The 10,568-nt window shown below is 38.6% G+C and overlaps 1 protein-coding gene across 1 annotated transcript; it reads left to right on the top strand.

Moving 5' to 3' along the window:
* LOC117544233 (disabled homolog 1-like) lies at positions 1–9,741 on the top strand. Its single transcript, XM_034213113.1, has 9 exons — positions 1–82; positions 2,470–2,600; positions 3,616–3,714; positions 4,672–4,803; positions 5,575–5,661; positions 5,768–5,815; positions 5,954–6,016; positions 6,505–6,595; positions 8,615–9,741. Exons 1-9 carry the CDS (start codon positions 1–3, stop codon positions 9,145–9,147), a joined length of 1,266 nt encoding a protein of 421 aa, XP_034069004.1. The 3' UTR covers positions 9,148–9,741.
* The last annotated feature ends 827 nt before the right edge of the window (positions 9,742–10,568 follow it).

Genomic DNA, 10,568 nt, shown 5'->3' with positions numbered 1-10,568 from the left:
ATGGAGACGGAGCAAACGGCTGCGAGTTGTCCTGCCCTGGGCCAAACTCCTGTCAGGAGCTGGCTCTCCTCCAGCTCCAGAGGTACAGTGCTCCGCTGCTGTTGACTGTCACGATTGGTTCTCAAAAAAGAAATAAGCTCAGAGTTTTGCCTTCTGACTGAAGCTGCAACCTCTGACCAGAGAAAAGCAACCTTTCAGCACCTGCTAAATGCACAGTTCCTTACATTTTACCTGGACATGGTTTAGCAGGCTAATATAAATAATTATGTTTTATTCTATACTTGTCTGACCTTACTTTTGTTCATATCTTTAAGAAAAAACGAAAAAGAACTTAGTGAGATTTTTTATCTACACAGACAAAACTTCATAACCATAATATTTTCAAAATCACTTAAACACAAAACAGTTTCAGAGCAGCTATTTTTCTCAATAACTGTATGTGTGGGAATTTACCTAACCCTCAATTTACCACATTTTTAACTTGTCTGTTAACAACAATCTTTCAGTTGTAGCTTCTGAGATTTTCCGATTTTCTCTGTCCCACTCCGGCCACAGAAATGTCTGGGGGTGCAGATTCCTTTATCCAAGTTTGACCACTGCATTGTGTGTGCAGTTTGCTTAACAAAACAGACAATGCATCAACACATCAGATTCTTGCATACGACATACACTTGATCTTGTTTTAATTTGTGCCTCCCAATTTGCATTTATTCACATGTTTTACCTCTGACTTTCACCTCCGCCTGAACATAGACATTCAAAATGTGTATCTCTTTGCATCTGCATAGACCCTTCTTATTCTTATTATTTTCTTGTTGTCATATAAACTTGTTTAAAGTTAATTAATTTGAGAGAAAAAAGAACACACATGCATATACATTTGATATTTTCTTTTAAATAAGGACACTAAATCTTACTATACAGTACAGTATGTGTCCTGGTCTCTCTGAGTTTATTCATATCTGATGGGAAGCAGGAGTGTTTTCAGGTTTGTTTTCCTTGTTCCTCCTTCATGCACCTCTCTGCAGCTGTTGCAGTTGTTGAGAAAAACACTGTTGATGTCAGTGTCTGACTGGAAATCCTTTAACACATTTCCAACATTATAAATGTTTATCTGGTGTGAATACAGCTACATTTGCTCCAAAAATATGTATTTGCAAACAAGTGGTTTGTCCACAGAGCTGTTTCCTCTTGTGTCCAAAAGCTTCTCAAATCTAACACAATCCATTTTAAACACATCAGTGTTAACCATTCATGAGCAATTATGATTTTATGAGAATATGATCACAATGTTGCGCATGTAAAACGTGCAATAAACATGCATTAGTCATACTTCGATGATGAAGTATTGGATTTTTTAAGCCTAAAAAAGCTTCAGAACTCAGATGCTGTATTGTCATTGTACGTCGGTTGTCTCTGAGTTTTGAGTAGGATGATATAGTGATACACTTTTAATTTTAATTTAAAGTGTACAACATTTCTAAACCTGAAATCACACAAAGTTTTGAATAATAGGTTAAATGTAACAGTTATGTGTTGATGCCTAAGCTAAAATGTAACTATAATCAAACTAGAAGCCTGTGTGAATACAAATATCTCCATTCATTTTTAGAGATAATTTAGCCTTTGACAATCACCTGCTCAGGTCCCTCACTTTGTTTTGAACTCTGAAACACAAATGTATTTCTGCTGAACATTAAACTAACCATTGACTACAAAATCCAGTAAACTCTTTCACAACGTTAGTGAAGCTGTTTAAGAGGCGACCTTTGTTACAACAAGTATACTGACATTTTCATAAGCACTCAATTACTGTTTGCATTCCAGGAAATGAGATGAAACATTGACCAAGCATCAGTAAAATGCTCACTCAGCTATTTGCCTACACACACATAAAACATATCATAAACATATAACAGGGGCGCAGATGAGATTTTTGAAATCGGGGGGGGGGGGGGGGGGACGAAACTGAGAGAAATTATTTTCACGATATTTACTTACCATTGATTTATTATGTGTTTTACAATCAAAAGTAACATTAACCGTGAGCTCAAATATGAACTGTTTCAAGATCAAATATAATGCAATATAAGTATGTATGTGGATTAACAAATAAATGGGTATTTAGCTTTAGGTGCAAGAAGGATAATTTAAAAAAGGATAATAAAAATATATATATAATATATATATTACTTTAATACTATCTGCGCCGCTGGCATATTAACACTAACAAACTTGTATTATCCATTTACAAACACACACAAATATGTACACACGAAAACTTTGTACAAACCCAGAGGTAAACATATTAAAAACACAAGTACACATCCATTTTAATCAGATTATGACACACAAACATATTTAAGACACAACTAAGAAGCACAAATATACACGGACGTGCTTTTCCTTCCTCTCACACAGATTTGTCCTTGTAGTTTAACCCTTTTTTCACCTCTTTATGCTTTCCAGGGGCACCCAGCCACCCCCCCTCCCGTTTCTCTGGAGACGGGGTCCGCTACAAAGCCAAGCTCATCGGTGTGGACCATGTGCCGAACGCCCCGGGACACAAGATGTGCTGGGACTCCATGATGAAGCTAAAGGTCAGAAAAAACATACCTCTATCTCCTATATTCAAACTGCAGTCATTTAATCAAGGAGGAAAATATATCACATGATAAGTGAGATTAAAATATGTTGTCAGTGGTTTGTTAAGTCCTTTTTAGAGGGCTTTTTTCTAGAGATAGATCTTCTTCCATTTTACAAAACTGGTACCTTCCACAAAGATATTTTTGTTCTGTTGAGCAGTGTCAAAAAAAGATAAATATATTGAATTGTTTAAGACTAATTCAAAGGGGATGATCAAATCAAATCAAGTTTTATTTATATAGCACATATACCAAAGTGCTGTACATATAATAAAAATAGCCTACAGTAGAGACACTTTACAGCAAATACAACAGCACAGATTGTTCAGAATATCAGTATGAGAAAAACGACACCCTCTGTCCTTAGACCCTCACATCGTACAAGGAAAAACTTCCAGAGAAAACCTACAGTTTAAGGGGAAAAAATGGGAGAAACCTCAGGGAGAGCAACAGAGGAGGGATCCCTCTCCCAGGACGGACAGTACGTGCATGATTCATGCTCATTGAACAATTCTACCCTTGTAACAGGTATTTATATAAATGAAAGCAAATACACGTGGTTTCTTGGATGGAAAAGGGAGTTGTGGGAACATTCGGAAAAAAAGGCTTCTAATATTTGACCTATTGCTCCTCCGATATGTCAGGGACTTCAGGCCCTGTCATCTCACAGGATGTTCCCCGATACAGTGGGAGTGTGTATCATAGCAACATCTTAGAAAAAAACATGATCCACAGGCGCATAACAAGATCAGTGTATTAAAAAACGGTTAGCTAGTTTGACGATTTGGCGCCCCCCAGTGATGGTGTCTACAAAATCAAATATTCAGTGGAGGGTTTTGGCCAACAGTCAGTTGAAAACAATTCTACACATAGCTTTAATACAACATTTCATCAGTTTAAATAGTCACGATTTGCCCTTCGGTATAGGTATAGGTTTTCTCCCATTGTCATTAACTTTTTTGTGTGCCAGGGCTTTGAGGCGGCAGCGAGGAAGCAGGGGAGACACAAGCAGAGAGTCTGGTTGAAAGTTTCCTCCAGCGGCCTGAGAATAGTGGATGAAAGGACCGGGGTGAGTTACTGCAACTCCCCCAAATCTCTCTTCCTCTTTGTGTTGTCCTGAAGCTGTTGTTGCCTCGGATTGTTTGTTAATCTTGAAAAGGTTTTCTCTCTCTTGTGTGCAACCTCAACAACCACTGAGGTCTTTAGAGGACAAAAGAAAACTGGTTCATTTATAACTAGCCAAAATGTGCATGATCTACATTTCAATTATATATTCTCAGGATTCCTTTGGGAGGTTAAGCAGAATATGTATATAACTGAAATGGATCAGTGCCATAAAACAAAAATAAGAGTCTATTGAGTTTTGTTTAGTAGCCTACACCACAGATATGTTGTAATTGAGCCCAGCCCAGTTAGAAGTCCACATTTGCATGTTTCCCCCCTAAAAGGCATAATGTTTGGCCTTTAGTACCCTTTTTTATGATGAAGAAGTATCAGTTAAATTCTAAGTTATGTTAATAGAATTGTGGAAGTAGTGTTTCCCTTATGAAATTGATTCTGCATTTTACGTGCAGTTAATGTTTGAATATTTGTTTTAGTTTTGGTTCAACTTCGGCCCTTTCTTTTGGACATATGTCTGATTGTAATAACCAACACCCCAAACTGTTTCCTGCACTGAACACATCTGTATTTCCTTGTCATGTTCAAAAATCTAAATTGCAGCTAATTTATTTTCTCTCTTAGGTTCGAGACCAAAACATGTAATTGTAGGTGAAGGGTGCTAGATCCAGAAATAACCCCAAGTCTAAACATTCCCCAGCAAAAGCCAGAGACACAGAAACAGAAACGGAAACAAATCAGCTTTAATCAGGATATATCTAAAGTTATGATATCTTTATTTTCCCTTTTTCATACATCTTTTCTTTATGGTAGTTTTTTGTTCCCCCATTCAACTTTTGTTGTGTCTAAATGTTTTGTAGTGGTTGGATATGTTGAACCTAAAACCTTTTCTATAATCTGCGTTCAGGCTGTACTTCATGACCACGACCGGAGCGGGATCAGTTCTCTGATGAGAGACGAGTCTGACCCCAGAGCTCTGGCCTACGTCTACCAACACCAAGACACATACTGCCTCTTCTACATCAAGACGGCAAACCTGGTATTACACACACCACTCGCTACATGGGAAACATATTTAATAACATATGAATATTCATAGACATTAGTGACAGTTATTACAAAATTACTTAACAAGATGCTATTTATTTATTTTAATAAAACCACTACACAGTGAATACTCAGGCTGCTGTATAACATTCATTATAATAATGGCAGTCTTTTGGAAATGTAACTGATTTGGGCTGGCAGATATGAATATGATTGAGGGCAGGAGAGAGGACCCTCAGGTGGATGAATTGTATTGATGGAAGTGAGGTGAACAGATGTATCTGTGTGTAGATTTGCTATGACAGGAACTTTAAAAAAAGTTTAAGACTATTTTCTCCAGCAGGGTTTGTGTACTTAACCTGAAATGTCACAGTATGATGCTTGCAGTCGCACACATAATAGTTATGTAGATGAATGCAAATAGTGCAGAAGTAGCCCATGTTGGACCTGTTGCCTTTTGGGAAAATGTTTTCATACAGTGTGATAAAGAAATGTTTCTTATTCTGATAATGAAAAGAGTAGACCAAAGTAGGCCAACATGCAAAAATGTACCTCAGTCTTGGACACTTGCTCTACTGTCGGTTCAAGTTAAAAGAACAGAGAAGTATCTATCTGCATTTTTGTATTTTCACGCTGTTTTGAACCCCACTGTATAGTTACATCCCTTATCCCAGGTAGTGAGAGCACAAGTAAAGACAGGTTTGTTCTCTGAGGAAAAGGATATGTTTGGTGCACAGTGTGATGTTTGATTTGTGTTCTCCAGGCAGACCCGGTCCTGGTTGACATTGAGGAAGTTTCTAAGATGGTGGACCAGGAGACAACTGAGGAACCAGCAGAGGCACCGACACAAGTAAGGCAAACTTTTTTAAGTGTATAATTACATCAGTGTTTTTTGACTTTGGTGTACATGTATTCATTTTTTGTATCAAGTGTTCAATGGTGTTTGTTTTTTCCAGACTAATTCCTTACTGCTACTCAATGACAGTTCAGCCCCAGCAGCTGAGGTAAATAAAATAAAGTTGTATTCCTTAAATCTTATGGTGAGGTTTATCATTGAACATCTTTTTATGTAGTTATTTTTCTTTAAATGGTGGAAGGCAAAGATTGAAATAAAACTGTACTGAATGTGCCTTTATTTTTAGGAACCAGCTTTGGAGGAAGTGCTCAGTCCACGGAAAGATTCTTCCCCTGGAAACTTAGACCAGGTACACAATATCCCACATGTGAATCTTTCAATACACTGTGCCTTACCTGCCTTATTTGAACATGTTTTCATTTAATGAACCACCTCTATCAAAACAACAAAATCATGAAACATCTTGCATTTCAGAATTTCACAACTTTGAGGTGAAATAACAAAGATATAGTGTGACTGACCTTTCAAATTCAAGCCTCAGGTTGGGGTTAGTTAGTTAGCAGTTATTCTGCTTTTTAAGATCATAACATATGTGAATTTATAAGACATGATGATGCAGCACTTTGTAATTTTTTTTACATATGGTATTTTCGTTAATTTCTATTATTGTTGTTGCTCTCATATGGCTCGTGAGACTAACTAAACTGCAGTTCGATTAACAGTCTGCTACCTTTTATTGTTAATTAACTTAGTGTTAATACATAAGCAATTGATAAATGTTGATTTATGTTGTTTTTAGATGCAAACTTTAGTGTTTTTCTGTTGCTCTGTGTTCAGGCCTCTTCCAGTAGCGAGCTGATGGCGGTTTTCTCGATCCAAATGGAGGAGCCGCTGATAACCGACCAGAGCTCCTGCGCCAGTCAGCCAGGTTAGTCTCAAACTGAGACCAGGAACTGTTATGCTGAGTAAAACATGATGCATACCTTAATCCTCTATAGCCTAACATATGTTAGAGCAGAAGTTAGTAGGGGGCAGCACACAGCCTGGAAGTGCTAATACTGTGGCCTCATTCATGGCAAAATGATCTATTTCCTTCCTGCTTGGTCTGTTTCTATAAAATGGAGCCATTCATTTAATTATTGTGGCCAAAAGTTACATATTTTCTAACCATTTTGGCCGCAAATTCCACTTTAATTTCACAATTTGAATCTTGTTTTGTATCACAATCCACTGTCCACTGTAAAAAGAGAAGAGGGAAGTTATTTCATGTCACATTTGCATAACTACTACTTTAGTTTCATTACATTTTAGAGATTGATTGATTTTTGGAATATGTTTTTTTTTATAGTGATTAACAGGAGTGGAGGGTTCACTTTGGGAACCAAACACAGTATGTGGTTATTACAAATGTTTTACATCACATCAGAGGGTGTATTCATGCAAAGATCTAGCTCAGAGTTCATCAGTTTGGTAACCTATCATGCAAATAAATATAATTAAAACATCAGGCTGTCATGCCTTAAAACTGGCCCCTTCCCTCCTCATGCTGACTCTTTTGTCGGCTGAATCAGAGCAACTTGATACTGTGGTTGAATGGTTGAAACATGATGTTTGAAGTGCTGAGAGCCAAAAACTACATTCACACCACCATCAAACATTAATGTTCCCTACATCATACATCATGAAAGACCAGGCAGGAAATAAGGATTCATACACTGACCTTTGACGGTGTTAGACCTGGAGGCACAAGAGAAATGCAAACAGTGTGCCATAACGTACACTACGTACGTTTTCCCACGATCTTCCTGTTTAAAATGTGTAATCCATAGGGAATGGCATAATTTCCATTGTATACTTAGAAATGGCCTTATTTTCTCATACTAAAGTTATCTCATTCTCCTCAAGAGGGAAAAATATCAGATCCCCATGAACTAAATTACAGAAAAGAAAACAATGAATAAGGTTTTTTTGCATTACATTGTTATATCTGCTGGATTATATGTATTTATGTAATTATTTTGTTTATTTATACTTGCATTTAGGTTTTTTACCAGAACAAGTTGACACCCTTTAATAATGATAAAAAGCTTCTGATTATGGGTTAAGGATGTGTGGCCCTTTTGAGGGTTTTAATACTTTCACAGTACTTATGTAGCACCTAGACCTGCTTCATAATAAACCAAATGTTGTTGGTCCTGTTGATAGTGTGGCAAAGGGTTGTGTTGGGGTGGTGTGATATGCACTTTCAAAACACAGGCTTTTAGGTTTAGATACTGTCTCTCTTTATTATAACTTAACAATGGCAATTCATTTTCATTATTGTAATTACAACAAGTTGATAATCAAATCAGATACTTTGCCATTCCAGAAATCCAGGATATTGCAACTAATGCTCTCTAAAATGCTCTAAAAATGTTTGGAGTAATTCCCATCACAGGGTCCCAGAAATCAAAGTGCGTCCTTTAAATGACTTCACGTCAAACAGACCGTCCAAAACCCAAGGATAATCCATTTAAAAGAGAGAGTGTCCACCGACAGAGAAAGGTGGACACTAATGCTTGACTTATAGTGTCAGAGTTCAGCGTAGATCAATACCACTCTCATTTGTTTTTTAAGAAATGAAGCCAGAGTTTGATTAGCTTAGCTCAGCATAAGGAATGTAAACAGTTGTACAAAGCTAGCCTTAATTGTATTCTAAAGGTAAAATATTCGGCCTTCCAACGTCTCTAATGTCTCCCATTGATGGTTGTGATGAGATTTTTTTGACACAAATGTAAAAACTGACAAGGGTTTCACTGGGAGTTGTATGCTCAAACTATTTCTTAACGCATTGGAAGTGCTCCAGTAGTTTTTTTTTGTTTGACTAAAAAAGTAATCGACTAATCGTTTCCGATATGATTTGCTACACAATATTTAGTATATTTTTTGTGTTCCTCTTTTCTCTCAGAGTCTCCACATCATACTCTCTCCTCCTCTCAGATCCTCTCCATGTTCCCCACTCAACCAGCAGGGGGCACTCCTTACTCCTCGCCCCCATGCTCTCCCACCTCCATGCCCTGGGGCCATCAGGGGCTTCTGGGTAATCAGTGGGCAGGTCCAGCTGCAGTGCCCTGGCCCACAATGCCCAGTAGTCCGCCAGCATGGCCCCCTGCAGGATACCCAGGGCCCCCTGCAGGATACCCAGGGCCCCCAGCAGGATACCCAGGGCCCCCTGCAGGATACCCAGGGCCCCCAGCAGGATACCCAGGGCCCCCTGCAGGATACCCAGGGCCCCCAGCAGGATACCAAGGGCCCCCTGCAGGAGGCCAGTTTCTGTCGCATGGCCCTCAGCCAGGAGCTGTGATGGGAGGAAACTCACCCGCCTCACCCACAGCTGTCAGTGGGTACCCCTCCCCTCTAAACTCCCTCTACGCCCCCACTGGAGCAACAGCACCGCTGCAGTCAGTCACCCCCACCTTGTACCAAAATCTCCTCCTGTAAAGAACTGAGTTGAAAATATGTTATCAAGATGATGCTCATTTAGGTCCACTAAAATGTGTATTTCATTTTTCATTCTTTCTTTCATTTGCACGTAATCAAATATTTGTTCTGCTGCCTGATCAAACTGGAAGATCAAAACCATTTACTTTGTTCAGTTTAAACAGACAGTAAATGATAACTCGTAACAACATACTGTAGTATGTTGTTACGAGTTATCATTTACTGTCTGTTTAAACTGAACAAAAGAAACACTTGTACTGCTATTGTTTAATACAATTGAATTTATAGTTCACAAATCACAAAGTATTATGATTATTAAAGATAGTATAGTTTCATTACCCCTGCTGATACACTAGGTTGTGTTTTATGAGTTTTACTGACACTTGAAATTACTTTTAATTTCTTTAACAGATATAAGTTAGTTAATGTAATGTTCATCAGAATTAAATGCAGAACATAAAAGGAAACTCACTTAACTTTGTTTCTAATTTCCTTCAAACTAAAGCATCTCACTGTGTCTTCGGTTTTATTATATAATTATATCATTGTGTGGACGTTCTTATTGAAATAGAAAGTATATAAATTAGTGCTGTCAAAATTATCGCCGTTAGGCGGTAATTAATTTTTTGAATTAATTGCGTTAAAATATTTAATGCATTTAACGCATGTGCAGAATGGCCCGCCCCATACGTGCCACCAGTGGCAGCGCCAGGGTATGGCTGGGGTAGGCTACACCCATACCAAGAAATGGCTTATATGAAAAATGATGTTAAAGGAAGCAAAAATAAAGACTGCCAACTCGCGCGGAGTAAATTGCACAGACAGCAGTTAGTAAGATTGATTTCAGTAGCCACGGTTTTGAAAACTTTTGTCACGTAGTGATCGTCTTCTCAATAGAACATCTTTGATAACGGCATGGTGTTGTTGCAGGAAGTCCCGACGGAGAATACTTTTGCTGTAGTACAGGGGTGCACATAACTGGTACGCAGGTTATGTGCGTAATCTCTCTGAAATGCGTACCGTCACTTGTGTCACAAAGCGCATTTGCGTACCGACGTACTTGTGAAGCTTTTCCAGAAGGCGGTTAGATCACCGGACAACAGAGTCGGTCTCCGTGTGCACAGACAGGGCTGCTGTTAACGTCGGTCTGTACAACGGAATTGTGCCAAAACTACGCCAACCGGCTACGGAGGGAGACTCCCCCCCTTCACTGGAGAACTGCGCTAAAACAGCTGATCACAACGTTCACACTCTGTGGTCATGAAGTACTCCACTAGCCGCCCCCCCCCCCTCTGTCGACTTTCCTGAAGTACTCCCCGTTGATAGAAATCAACACGTAATGAATTAAGACCCCACGGTTTGATGATTGATAGGTGTGTGGGTTGTCTTTCATTTTGACACGCAGAAAAATGTTATAATAA

The sequence above is a fragment of the Gymnodraco acuticeps genome, unplaced genomic scaffold, assembly GCF_902827175.1.
Source record: "Gymnodraco acuticeps unplaced genomic scaffold, fGymAcu1.1, whole genome shotgun sequence".
NCBI classification, from domain to species: domain Eukaryota; kingdom Metazoa; phylum Chordata; class Actinopteri; order Perciformes; family Bathydraconidae; genus Gymnodraco; species Gymnodraco acuticeps.
This window is presented reverse-complemented; position numbering and strand designations above follow the sequence as displayed.